This window comes from Kryptolebias marmoratus, linkage group LG15 (assembly GCF_001649575.2).
Source record: "Kryptolebias marmoratus isolate JLee-2015 linkage group LG15, ASM164957v2, whole genome shotgun sequence".
Taxonomy (NCBI): Eukaryota; Metazoa; Chordata; class Actinopteri; order Cyprinodontiformes; family Rivulidae; genus Kryptolebias; species Kryptolebias marmoratus.
Window position 1 is genome coordinate 23,967,344 of NC_051444.1, and position 14,530 is coordinate 23,981,873.

At 41.9% G+C, this 14,530-nt stretch overlaps 1 protein-coding gene across 7 annotated transcripts in view; it reads left to right on the forward strand.

The window, feature by feature from the left end:
* The window catches only part of myo9aa (myosin IXAa), a 103,485-nt gene that overhangs the window by 17,817 nt on the left and 71,138 nt on the right, over nt 1-14,530 (forward strand). For 6 of the 7 annotated variants that reach the window (XM_037979797.1, XM_037979800.1, XM_037979796.1 and 3 more), the window contains exon 2: nt 3,138-4,118. In XM_037979797.1, coding sequence (XP_037835725.1) covers nt 3,234-4,118 — 885 coding nt within the window. In that variant the 5' untranslated portion in view covers nt 3,138-3,233. Of the gene's footprint in view, nt 1-3,137; nt 4,119-14,530 lie in introns of those variants that run through there. The other variant, XM_025005517.2, reaches the window with a different exon arrangement.

Below are 14,530 nucleotides of genomic sequence, written 5' to 3' on the forward strand. Positions count from 1 at the left end.
TTTCAGTCAAAAATCAGGTAGATTATATTGTGTGTGACTAACAAACATGTCTGCTTCATAAATTGGCCATCAGCTGCCTTGATTTCTACAGGTTGGCATCAGCCATTGGGAAACTATAATCAGTTGCTTGCTAAATAAGATTATTAGTGTAAAAGTTTTCTCTCTTTTTGAAAGTTTTATTTGAAGAACCATTTTACAAGCAATATGTTCTTTTTAGAACACAGTTATGTTGTGGACAAGGGGGGGAAGCAATCATGATTAAAATTGTCAGCCATGCTTGAAATGTGCTGGATGAGGTAAAATAGTTAAATGAAAACTTCTGTTACACGTTTCCTTTTATGCAGCCATCCTATCACCGTTGCTGTTCATGGCCACCAGAGTATATTCAGCACAGTTCACTTTTTAGAAGAGGGAAAAAATTGACATTTTGCAGTTTTAGAAATTGGAATGAACTCAACCTAAGTTGGACAAATCGAATCAGACTGGTATTTTCTTGCTGCCTTGCTCTGTGCAGCACCTTTCAAACCTATCAAAAGCATGATGGCAGGTGCAAAGACTGGTAAATGTTCGGCGACTGTCTTTATACGATCGTAAACAAAGAGGCAGCCGGCACGGCCCTGTGCTGTCCAACACTGCCGCAACCCTAAATCCTCCCGCCCTCCCCCTCCTTCCCTGTCCTTTAAGCAGTGAGCTGACCATCTGTTCAGGACACCAGGACAAAACTTGCTGCTTAAAACACACACACACACTCATACATGCAAGCATAGTTCATCAACTCAAACAAAAAGCCTGGCTGGATTGCTTTCGAATTTGATTTCATGCACTTATAATAACATTCTGTATGATTTTTTTTTTTTTTTTTTTTTTTTTTTTTTTTTTTTAAGGGGTGAGAGCTTGCATTGTGTGTTCGCCCGGCATGCTGTTATATCAGAGTAGGTGAGGTAACACATGGCAGGTTGGATATGGAGCAACAGGAAATGATCAGGAATGGGTGTGCAGCATTGAATCACTTTCCTGCTGGAGTTCTTTGTACTCATCTGAGTGCTTCAGCCATATTTGTCCCCGCTCCTTTTCCTGTTTTCACTTGTTTTCCGCTGCTGTAGTGCAGCTCATGCAGATTGGAGAAACATCAGCCATCGTTGTCTTGTATTTGGATGTTGAAGATAAAGTCCAAATGTAATCATGACTCTGTTGATGCAGGGTTGTAACGGCAATAAACTATGGTAAATTAGACCCATACAAAAGTGCATAACGTTTCATGCAGGTGATGACCAAATTAAACCATGTTGATTGTAAACATCTTGTTCATGAGTAGTTGGGAAGAAAAAGGTTTGTAGATAAGCTGCCCTTTTTCATAAAGCCCTACCCAAGTTACCAATGAGAAACTTTCTCCCTTACATTTTTGTAAAAGATGAGAAACTCGGATTTTTGTAAACGTTTGTCTAGAAGAGTCTCTGTGTTCTCCCCGATTCGCATAACAATGCAACATGTCATTTTATTCACTATAAATGGGGATTTTTGTCCTCCCTGAGCTTGTTTTTGATCATTTATGTTGATCAATGGGCGCAGCCATCTTTGAGCTACACCACCACTGATTGGACAAGAGTTCTCGTCGGTGTTGGGGGTGTGACAACTGCGTTGTTTTCCAGACACCAGAACGTCCGAGAAAAGAACAGTTGAGTTCTAATCGGAAGACAATCCATTTTAAAATCTCCACTCAATATGTTTTTATTCAGATCTATTTAACAATATTAGTTACTTCAGGTTTACTGCCTTGGGGGGATAGTTCTTTCTCTTGGCTAAATAAATTCTCCATCTGATTTTCTGAAAAAAAAAAAGCCCAAAATTCTCACAAATTGTCCTCCAAAAATGCTGATTTTGGACTCTTTAAACACCCTCCCAGCCTTGTTCCAAATACCAGGAAAATGCATTTCTGATTTTATCTAAATTTCCCTGGGGGAGGGCACCCAGACCCCCTTGGTCGATCACCTTGTTCCCTCGGCGCTCTGCACTGGACTTCTCACAGTGGACGGTCAGCCCTCTACTTTTTCTAAATAGCCTCCTACTCCTGAAGCTTTGGAACCTCCTACATTCAGTTACTGGTAAATGCATTAAATCAGGGAAATTAATAAAAAAATTACTGTTTTTATCCATTTAAACTAGAGACACATTTCCACCTCTACATCACCCCAAACAAGAGCATTCATACAGGCAGAAAAACATCTGTTCATGCTTTTCTGTGCCTCTGTTTGTAAGCGTTTGTGCACACCCACTCATAGATCAGCTCGTACGTCAGTTTTCACTGCAGCCATAACAGGCGATGATGCGCTTATTTGTCATTTGTATATTAAAGAGATAAGAAGAAGAAGAACCAAAGTTTAAGTGATTGTTACACCAGGAAGTGAAGACGTTTTTGCCTTTTTCTGGTTCCTGAATGATAAATTATAATTTAATTGATCATATTTGGGCTTTTTGAGTCATTCGTTTACATTTTATAAATGGTATTGGAGTATTAAAATACCTAATATTTGCTAAATACTAAAAAATCTGAGTCGCAGAATGACTTCCTCAGCCGCTTGGTCATTTACTCCACTACTTCTGCTTCTTATTTTCTCTGTGGCCTCTGATTTTCCCCTTGGTATCCCTTTGCTGGGTGTTAGAGGGAATTTATAATGACGTAACTGTGTGCTGAGCAAAGAGGATGGCAGCTGCAAGTCTTGGGGTTCGGTCAGAGCTTGTGAGTGTGTTTGTGAGTGGGTATGTAGGGTAATAATCCTGTCTATCCTCATCACTTATCCTTTATCCTGTGCGAGTGTGCATGTCATGCTCCAGTAAAATAAGTCGACCCCTTAGCAGATTACATAACAGCTCATGAGGTCCTCGTGTCATAATCTGACAAATTTCTTAATCCAGTAGATTGCAGTGGGCTGTGCAGAAATCCCTGGTCACAGATCAGCTGAACAGTTGGCATTAGCTACGCTTGTTCATTACAGAAATGTTGATGGTGCGAGTTTTATTTCCTGCTTGTCCTTTTATATAAACGCTGCGGCTCATCTGAAGTACATTTTTCTGTTTTAAATGTCTGTGTTTGTCTGCAGAGTATTGATCTCTCCCGTTGTCGTCCCTGTCTTTTGCAGTGGTAATGTCTTGATGTAGTGGCACCACCCCGCCCCACAGCCCAGGAAAGGACGCGTCATCGCTGGGCTGCTGCTAATGGGAACTCCTGCTCCGCCATGAGTGCTCGCGATGGCGCTGGTGGTGTTGGTGGCATCGGCACCCTGGGCCGACGGCAGCGCTTCGAGAACTCCGAGTTCACCGTGCGCATCTACCCTGGCGCCCTCTCAGAAGGCACCATCTACTGCCCAATCAGTGCCCGCAAGACCACCACAGCCGCTGAGGCCATCGAACGAGTCATCGAAAGGCTGCAGCTGGACCGCACCAAGTGTTACGTTCTAGCAGAGGTGAAGGAGTTCGGCGGGGAGGAATGGATTCTGAACCCCACCGACTGCCCGGTGCAGAGGATGATGCTGTGGCCCCGCGTGGCTCTAGAGCTCCGCCCACTGTCCGGTGGCGAGGATTACCGCTTCCTGCTGAGGCAGAAAAATCTGGACGGCTCCATCCACTATGGCGGCAGCCTCCAGATGTGGCTGCAGGTCACAGAGGAGCGGAGGCGCATGGTGGAACGTGGACTGCTGCCGCAGCCCGACTCTCAGGGCGACCAAGCAGACCTGTGCTGCCTCCCCGAACTCAACGAGCGCTCACTGCTGGACAACCTGCGCTCGCGCTTCCGCCAGGAAAAGATTTACACCTATGTCGGGAGCATCCTCATCGTCATCAACCCCTTCAAGTTCCTGCCAATCTACAACCCCAAGTATGTGAAGATGTATGACAATCACTCCCTGGGAGATTTAGAGCCTCATATTTACGCTGTGGCGGATGTGGCCTATCATGCCATGCTGAAGAGACAGAGGAATCAGTGCATTGTTATATCTGGAGAGAGCGGTTCTGGGAAAACACAAAGCACAAACTTTCTCATTCATCATCTGACGGCTCTCAGTCAGAAGGGTTTTGCCAGTGGAGTGGAGCAAATAATCCTGGGGGCAGGGCCAGTGTTAGAGGTGAGTAAAACATCTGTATTCCTTTTTCATTGCAAATAAAAAGACAGCTCCATCCAATTCCTATCTGAAGTGATACCATTCAGTGTCTGTTGTTTTTCTTTCTTTTTGTATGGCTCCCTAAGTTGATGTTCCAAGTTTAGCTGCTGAGTGGACAAAGACAGCTCTTGCAAGCTAGTTCTGCACACGCAGTTTGGCACTGTTTGTTTCGTTTATCGCTGTTTTCTCAGCCGAACAACATCGGCGTGCTGAGCATAGACCATTAACTGCTGATGATGCTGAGGCTGCTGAATGTATCAGCCTGCTGGGCGTTGAGGAAACTGTTGGACATGCTGACCAGGAGGACCGAGTCTCCAAAATGGCTAGACTATAACAGAAAATGTACCTGTTTTCTTGCAATCTTCTTGCAATTTTGAGTCTCCAACAGTCACAGCTCAGTCATTTCCTGGCTAAACCTGAAAAAAAAAGAATAATGCTGGTACATATTCTGGATTGATGATGCTCCGGTAATCTCTCTGGATTTATTTAATTTTTGCACTCTTAGTTTACACAGCTTTAAAAAGGCTCTGATTCCTGCTGCTGTACTCAACACGACTACACGAGTTACACAACACTGCTTTGCTACAACTATATCTTTTTATCCTCGAATTGTTTATAGTCACGTACGAAGATTTATTGCAGCTTTTATCCCAGCTGTGTGGGGATTATTTAGTGCTCGGAAGAACTTTATCTGCTCGCACGCTGTGACCTATCACTGTCACAGTTTTTGTTGTTTTTCTTGCACAGTAGAAACATTGTGTCAAGGTGGAAGTTGTAGAGGCCCAGCCAAACGCTGCGAAGGAAACCGGTCGGTTTCCCATCGGTCAAGACGTGTCGCTCATTATCGTGTTCTCCTTCAGGGACCCGTGACTAGATTACACTCCAGTCAGTAGTCATTTACAGGTTCACAACTGCACATTGTTTTGTTCATTTGTCCAACTGAATTCCTGAGAGTTGCATAACATTCATAAGTGGTATGCATCATGGTGCCTGTATGAAAGTCACATACAGGTTGGGTTTTGTCAAGAGTGTTGCTCTGTGCTCCACATCACCTGATCGCCACCTGTTTACTTTTGGTCCACTTAAAATGAACAGGGCATTGTTCACGGACATGAAGATACATCTCTGGTATGTCTTTAACCAGCTTAGTGGAAATGTACTCTCTTTGTTTTTGTGTGTGTGTGAATTTGTCTAAGCTATTTAAAATGACAAACACTCTATTACAGAGCTATTCAAATGGCAGTCTGAGGGCCACATCTGGCTCGCGAGTGACTTTAGTCTTGGGCCGCTAATGAGTTCATTTAAAATAAAACTAGATAATAAATCAGAAAAAAAGATCAATCTGAAACGGGTCCATCAGAGAAGGGATCTTGTAAATTAAATTTACGCAATAATAACTGCTGGATGTCCGACCCCTGAGCAGTTTAGTTTAGTTTAAAACCCCTGCTCTGTAATAAGTCTTTTGTGTCTCTGACTCCTGTTTTCCCCAACTGTTATTTAAAATTGGATATTTCTAGGATTCAGTTTCAAGTTGAAAGTGGCAGCCCCAAAGCCAAGTTGAAATGTAACTAAAAAGGACACGAACTTTGGCAACAAGTAGCTCTACATTATGTTTTATTACCCCATCAGTTGGCAAACAGTCCAAAGGAATGCCATTCATCTGTGTGACTCGCAGGTTAATGTGTAAGCACACCGTGTTAATCCTCAACGCACCGACACGACTGAGTAGTTCTGAGTGCAGAGGAGCTGCCCTTAATTGTTTGCACAGTAAGATTGCATATCTGCCCGCTGGTGATTATAGATGTTGTGCTCCTGCAGAGAGCCAGAGATGGGCGAGGGGAGTGCAGGAACGGCAGCCAAAATGACTGCAGTAGGAATCAGTTTTCTGCCGTTCTCTTGGAAGGTTTTCATTCAGGAAAGCAGGCGACCAGCAGGAGGATCCAGAAAGAAAGAATCATTTTAATGCATTAGGATGACCTTCTTTTCTTGTCTAATCTGTTCAGATGATTCTGCCACTGTCAAATATCTATGTAGCAGTAGTGCTCTGTCATCTTAATGAACAGAGCTGTGAATTCAAGCCTGACCCTTTAAAGTTAATGTGTGTGTTGTGTTTAGGTGCACAATTTGGACACGGAAACTAAGCGTGCCATTCTATAGTATTAATAAATATTGATCTGTTGTGCACTGTTGAACAGAACATATTAAGTTGGTGTATTGTTCTCAGCATATTCTCTAACTTGTACATCAACACTAACACACTTTTCAGCCTGATCAGGAGCCTTTTGTGATAATCCACGACTAGTACAACTTTGTAGCAAATCTGGCACAAAACCTTTCAAATTGTTTTTCTCAAAACAGAGAGCATTCAGAGAGCATATACAGCACTAAGATCACTGTTTACAATGGAGTTGTAAGAAAACTAATCCCTGCGTGCAAAAGATACTACTTGTGGTCATAATTACAGGTCTGGATGCTGTGCTTTTAATCCCCTGCAGCGCAGAAAAGGTCGGTTCGTTAAACATTCTGAAGCTAAATCCCATTTCCTAGTGGTTCCTTTATCCCCAAATTACAAATGTCTTCTCGGGCCGTAATTTGAAGTCTCGAGGAGTAGTGGTTAAAATTAGAGATAGGCATTTTAAGCAAAAATATTTGTAGAGTTTGTTGGTCAATTTTTGATAATTCTTCAGATATTGTTTGATTTTGCTGTGAAATTGTTTCAAATATATATAGAGACAGATGTGGGATAGGTGGTGGGTTTGTTTTGTCAGAAATTGGACTCAATCTGGAAAAGCATTGTGTTGGTTAGGGAACAACTTGGCCCATTACAACTACCTATATTTTAATGGTTGTTAGAAAGAGATTGACATTAATACCAAGCATCATGCAGCAGCTTCTGACCCTTGATATGAAGTGACAAAATGTTTGGGTGTGGGGTCATCTAAAGATTTCGGACACCACTGCCTCTTGTCGTCAACATGCAAATTGTATGGCTGAGTGTTTGGGGTGGGGTAAGAGGGAGATGGGTAGAGGTAGGGAAATGGGATTCAGCTATAAGATGTGCTTTTAAAATACCCACTTCTCTTCATAAATGTTGTTTAGACAGGACTCGTCTCCTTCACCAACCTGAGTTCCTAGCCAAAGCAGCAGCTCTCCTTGTCTCTCTGCAGCAGCAGCAGACAACACAACTGAAGCTACCACCTGCTGCCAACAAGAACCAGCTCTTTTTCTTGGTTGTGACATACAAAATACATATATTCCAGGCATATGAGGTCTATGGTGTCAGGTCGTGTAAAGAATGCTGTTTATAGAGGAACTAAAGTGGAAACACGTTCTTAACCTATTAATAATTAAAGTAAACCAGCTGAATCAACCACATCTCAAGCTTGGCACAGATAGTACTGTTATTATTAAAGAATATGCTGTTTCATATATAATCTGTACTGAACAAATTGCTGTGGTTAAAGATGGAGTGCCATGTCATGTCAGTGGACCACAAATTAGTCGCTAAGGAATCAGCACTAATTACTCCGAGTTTAAGTTCTTTCAGTAATGATTCAAAGTACACATGAGATAAAAAGAAAGTCCAGAGATTCGGAAACCTTATGTTAGAGGAACTCGGCACTTGCTACCACTGAATGTAGGACGTGTTTTAGCTTACCATCTGTAAAATCTATCAGAGATTTGTAGAGAATTTAGTGTTTCCAACTGAGTGAGAAAACCAGCCCCTTTCCTGTCCTCTAATTCCTCTCTCTGTGGCTGTGGTTTTCCTTTAACCCATCTAGACTGAATGGGACATATAATTATACCCCTGCCACGGTTGGAAGACCCCCCCTTGAGATTAAATAGGTTAATGGGGTTAGGACTGGGTCAGGTCAAAACCATGAAGTGACTCATCTTCAAAGCAGGCAGAGTTTTTATGTATTTTTAATTTTCTTACTGACTCTTCATCCAACAAACTCGAAGGAAGCAGATTTTTTTTTAAATCCACGATAGAGGATATTGCTTACTAACTGGTTTATTGTGGAACGCAGCCAACAGCTGGAGTTACGTGTTGAGATCCTGACAAGTCCTGTCGCTCCCGTGCTTCGATTCATGAAACTCAAAGAGATGACAGCGTGCTCTGTAAGGATTAGATAAACTCAGCATTTTTTTTTTCTCCCGCTGACGAACTCTGTTATTATTCCAAATGTAAGCACTTGGAAGTGCGCTAGGCTTTAATGTCAGCTCCGAATGTGAGGGGAATAAACTGGCTCGACTCTTCCTGCCTTAAACAGCCGTGGACTTGGGTTGAACCCCACAGAGCGAAGAGGGAATAAAAGCAAAAGTGTGACATCCTTCACACAGTTTTAGCTTCAGTGCTTATCTGCTGTCCGTCATCCCTCACCATGTTTACCCCTTTTGAGGCAGAAGGGACTGAATCGACACAAGCCTCTAATTCCTTCGACTTGGTGCTTGCGTACACGGCGGAATTTACTGTTTGACATTGTTTGGGTTGTCTTTATCGGCCGTTTTTGATCCATTCTCAGAAATCCACTCGCTTTCTGGACTCATTTTCGCTTTATGTAATTACTTTGCTGTGAGAAAGGCGACGTCATGATTCTATTTTAAAACATGCCTGGAGGGTGACAATGGCTGCCTAGCTGTGGCTGATTAGTGGCTATGAAGGCAGACGGAGAGTAAAATTACTAATAAAGCCCATTTATTGTATGCTTCTTTGGTTTATCTGCATTTGTTCACCAGTTCACCTCAACCAGGTTTTTACTGGTCGTTTCCTCCAGATTAAAGATTTGTTGGTTTTTCAAAATATATACTGGGTATTTAAAAAGATAGTTTTATGTTTTGCTTCTAACAAAGTCTTGGAGAATAACAGCTTTACATGAGCTGTGCTTTCAGAGGAGTCTGCCGCTCACGCTGACAGTGCATCTTCAGGATATGCTTGCTAACTCTGGAAGGGTCACCGAACACCGGCGCTAATGGTGTCTACGTTACAAAGAGGTTTGAAAAGGAATATTCAAGGTCCCTGAGCTGAAAAGCATTGCTGCTCGTTGGGCCCAAACAGCGCCAGCGCTCCTGTTGTGCTCCTCCGTGTTCCCGGCCAACACAAATAACCTCCTGTGTGAGTCAATCCAGGTCAGCAGTTTTCCCCGCGCAGCATCTTCTTTTCTGCCACCTCAGTGTGCTCCGGCTCTCACACAGACCTGCGCGTTTAATGCAGTCTCCACAGAGCCCCCGCCGAGACTAAATCTGCTTTACAGGTTCTCCCCAAACTGGGTGGGGATCAGAGGAGATGTAATGTCCTGAAAGTGTTGTTTATCTCTAACTGAGGTGGGAATAAATGATATGATGGGGGTGATGATGAATGATAGAAGCCCCGTGTCATGTTTCATATCAATCAGATGAGAGTATCGTGACAGAGCAGAGTGTTTTTATTCAGGTCAGTCTGTTGGTCTGCTCATGTGAATGCTCAGATATTGAGCTTTTCTCTTTAACCTGCATGCCCAGGTTACCGAACAGTGTTTACCGCACTCCATCAACCTTTATTTTGTTTGTTTTAAAGCTGCCAAAAAACAGGAATCAAGTTCATTTATAAAAATGAACCAAACTATAGTCGGATCAGATGTTACTGCAATAAGAAACACAACAGGCTCTAAAAAAATGAAATCTTTCCTTTTGACGACCCAACATTAATGCCTGAAGCTCCCAGCTGATTGTTTATTCTAACTTCTATATGAACATTTAACGTTTTGTTCCTTTTAGCCCCATGTGGCAGTGCAAGCCTTTGGTTGTTTTCTATTGTATTTAAGAAAAAAACCTTATTGTAACAGAGATATCTGTAGTGAATCAGTGTTGAACCGGTTCAGAACCCTATTAAGCACAAATGAATCAATAATAATATTGTGATAATAATAATAATATTGTTTCATGGGCAAAAGCAACCGAAGAGAGGTCAAAATGGAAGTCTTATAGGGGAAGGGTCAAGTGTACCATTTTTTTTTTTCAACAGATCACCTTTTTCAGAGCCAAAGCTGAATATTGAGCCATTTTAAGATTTAGATCAATTAGGTCAAAATTCTTTTGACCAATAAGGCCAATTAAAACTTGTTGACGTCCTTGCCTAATTAATAATTTTTTTTATTTTTTGGCTTGTTTGTTTTGCTGTTTATTGTTTTAATGTTACTTGGCAATGTTAACACTATACAGTAGGTGCTTTATACTCTCTTATATGGTGAAAAAGAAACAACAACAATAACTATATGTTTGCTTGAGCACGTTACGTCTGTTTTCATGTCTGCATGCTGCAGAAATCTCGACCTAAACAGAGGGAGATGATTCAAATGAAAAGAAATCTTTGTTTTCAAATTGTAAAAGGAGTTTATCTTAGAAAAATTTGCTGACAGTGTTTAGGGTAAGTTTATTTTCTGAGCAGCAGCTCTCCTTAGCTTGGTGTTTGACTAACATATTAGTTAGTCACAATCTGAGTTTTATCTGTTTTTTATTGGGACCTAAATCCACTCGGGCAGAGACGTTCGGACCTCACACCCGAGCCACCAGGGCTACCTCGTGGAACAAATAATCTCCCGCTCTTCCAAGAAGAGCTGGAAATCTCCACAATCTGAACGGCGTACAAGAAAAATCCTCATAAAGCACTTATGTCTTTATCTCCACATGACTGTGAAATTCCCTAACCCTCTCCTGTTCAGTAATTTTCCAACAATGCGGCTGCAGTCTCTTTCTCTCTCTTTTTTTTCCTCCTAAACACACGCAGCTGTTCCACCTCACTAATTTGGACTCCTCTCGATGAGTTTGGACATTTATTCCTCATAAGCTGTTCTTTAAAGATCCCAAAATGTGAAGTACTGCAGAAAATGTCACCCTGATCTGTTATCACACACGGAGTGAGCCTCGAGACATGCTGGTGAGAATCCCTCAGTCAGACAGCTGGATCTTTAGGCGTCGCTTTCGTGGAGCTTTACAGTCAGAATCTGCAGAATCTGGTTTTATTTCTCAGATTGTGCTCGGGGTTTTAAAAGGATGAATAATGTGGACGACTTGCACTTCTTATCTCGCCCAGATGGCCATGTCCTTCCTCTGCTCTCGACCTGCCTGGAAACTATCATTACTCAGGCTCATAAAAAACGCCTCGCCTTTATTTCAGCTTCACATTAGAAGAAGACAGTGGAGCAAGCATTAGTGGACATTTGCTGCTTTTAGTCGGGCAGATACTTTTATGTTTAATGAATAAAAAAGTGGAGGAATCAAAACTAAACAAAGGTTTAAGTGTTTTGATGAAATGCTTGATCTGTAAGTAATCAGAGATATATGAAAACTTCCTATTTTCCAGAGTTGTTTGGTAATAAATATACTGTAAGGAAATTTTTACCACCCTTTTTTTCCAACTTTGAGACAACACACATTGCCTGGCACCTTTCATACTAAGATCATCAGATCATCAGAAAAGTTTTGGCCAAATCTTTAAAAAAATGGTTTCACGAGATCTCCTTCAGTGCGTTAGAACTTGGAGTATGTGTTGTGACTTACTCTCAGCGACTACCACTTTAAATTCCAGCTCTATATCTGCAAAAACGGCCACATTTCATTGCAACCACCCTTGTGTTCGGTGCAGGTCAGTTGGCTGTGGTGGCCATCTTGAATCAGGTTGACCCCCAAGCATTAACCAGTTGCAGATGTGCATCCAGTAGTCAGTTTCTCGTCAGTCTAATGTAACATCTTGTTAATGGACAGGCAAACAGACACATGCATGCACTCAGATGCAAGAACAAAAACTTTATTGCCTGCCTTTTGCCTTTTTGCAGGAGGGGGGAAAAATATGAAAAATATGCAGCTTTATTACTGAGATGTCAAAATGTACATTTGTCAATCCAGTTTTGCGTCAGAAGCTGCACTTTTTCCCAGAAAGTTATAATAACATACTTTGGTGTTTAAGACAGCGCTACCTAAGCTGGTATTATTCCGTAAAATCTGCAGACTTTCCTGTGGCCTTTAGTTTCGAGCAGCTGCAGCTGTAACTCCTCACTGTGTGTTTATCTCGCCACCCTGGTGCCAGGCTCTTATTTTCCCCTGAAACTGTATACAAAATCGTTGGTACGAGTGGCCCGGGAAGGAGCGGCACATACTGTTCCCTGCTTTGTCATCCCATCTGTGCAGAAAGACCCGGCTCCTCCGTCTGTAGGCGCACGAGGCCAGAGGTTACCCAGAGGTCTGAGAGCCCGTGATTTGTTTGACTACTCATCGGCAGCAAACACCAGCTTGAATTTTGTCCAAATTTAGTAAAACGAGACGGCTTTGAACTTGAATCCATCACTTAGTTGGATGTTTTGCAATCTGGACTCGAGCTGTATACATTTTGATATTACATTTACAAATAAATCTGAGCTTGTCACAACTTCGGCTATGAAGTGCTGAAAGAATGAGTGACCTTTTTTTGGTTTAAACTGCCAAAAATCTTATTGTTTCAACATTCATAAAAAGGTTTAACGGGTTTTCAGTCCGCGTACCATGCTTCATGTACATAAAAGTTATCATTCTTTACAGAAAACACCTTATCAGAGGGGTTTCCACGAACAGTGGTTGGTCAGAAGTCCCCAAGCCTCGCGTCCTCCCTCTCACGCTGCGCTTTTCGAGCCATGGAGTCGTTTCGTTAGCAGCACCCGTCAGCTGCAGCCTGACAATGTGCCCGTTTGTGTCGCCCTCACAGGCGCTGCATTTATGCTGCACTCTGCTCGAGTTCGCAGGTGCTTCGTAAGCATCGCCCCAGTCAGCACCTGCTGTCAGACTCTGTCCCGCTGCACCGACAAAAACACCTGCAGCAGCGAGTCACCCAGAAAAGGCTTCTTATTTCTCTAAATGACGTCGAAGGCATGCAGTCACAGCGGATGTGCTCGTTTTTTCTGGACTCGTTGACTTATGAGCATTTCTATGTTCCTAATGCCTGCAGCTATATATGTATGTATGTATATATATATATATATATATATATATATATATATATATATATATTATTATTATTTTTTTTATTTTTTTTTTTTCCTGTTTGGTAGAAATTTCTGATAAAAGTTACATTTTTTTAAGGTTTCTGAAGCAGATTATTTAGGAGGTGGTTGACTGAGGTCTTTGAGTGTTTATTTTAGTGCAGCTTCTTCCACTTAGATTTAGTTTGGTTTTCTTTTTGTAATGTAAGTGTTAACTGTCCACGTTTTCACGGTTTTCCAGTGCTCTTTATTGCCCATTGCCAAACAGTGAATGTAAACACAGTAAGGCTTTTACCTGTGTGCGTTGGTAGCATTAGCAACATAATCTCATGAAACACTGGAAGGATTTTGATAAAACTCTTAAAAATTATTGACTGGATGCACATCAGCTGATTAACATTTGGAGTGAACTGCATTGAAGATGGCTGCCACCACTAAGCGACCTTAGCAAACACTTAAATGGCTATAACATAGTTAATTTGACAGATTTTGAGCTAATATTTGGTATGGTAGTAGCTGAGAGTGATCCCCAGCACATGCCCGGAGCACTAACTGATCATAGGAGATTTGTTTTCTAAAACTTTAACTATTACAGTCAGTTCTGCCTGTCTGTTGACAAAACATCTCATAAACCGCTGGAAGGATTTTAGTGAAACTTTCAGAAAGCAACCACTGGATGTACATCTTTAAATGATTGAACTTTTGAAATCAACCCAAATCAAAACATCCAAACAGCTCATCAACATTAGCCAACAACTCGGCCAATTTTACAGATAACACATACTTTAAGCACCAACAAATAACCCGAGATCTTGAAGTGTCGTATAAAATCATGCATAACGTCATTAACAAGGCTCGACTAGAACAGCTATAACTCTGTGCCTTATCGTAAACATGTGGCCTTAAACGGGTGATTTGCATTCCTTCAAGGAATACAGCGCCTTTTAATTTGATAAAGAAACAATGAAGTGTTTAACTTTGGTCACTGTTCTGTTTCAGGGAGAAGCCGTTGTTTATATTTCTTTATTCTCGTCAGTAACACACTGGAATTGTTGGTATGATGTGCGCAGCCAGCTGGGTGATGTTTTCCCACGTCATCCGTCACTGACTGTAATTTAATGAATCAGCAGCTGTTCGGGGCTTGTGTTTAGGAGTCCTGCTGGGATGCGCTGTCATGGCATCCTCCCCTCCCGCCGCTCTTTCTTTGCAGGAGTGACAGAAAAAAATTAAAACAAGAAAAGCCAACAGGGCTGTCAAACTTTCCTGTTGGTGCTATTTTACTAAAGCCGTCCTCCCTGCTTTTTTAGTTCAAATTCCAGTGAATTATTGTTAAGATGAAAGCAGTTTCTGCCTAACGTTTGTTGGAAACTGGTTCTTAGCGGAGAG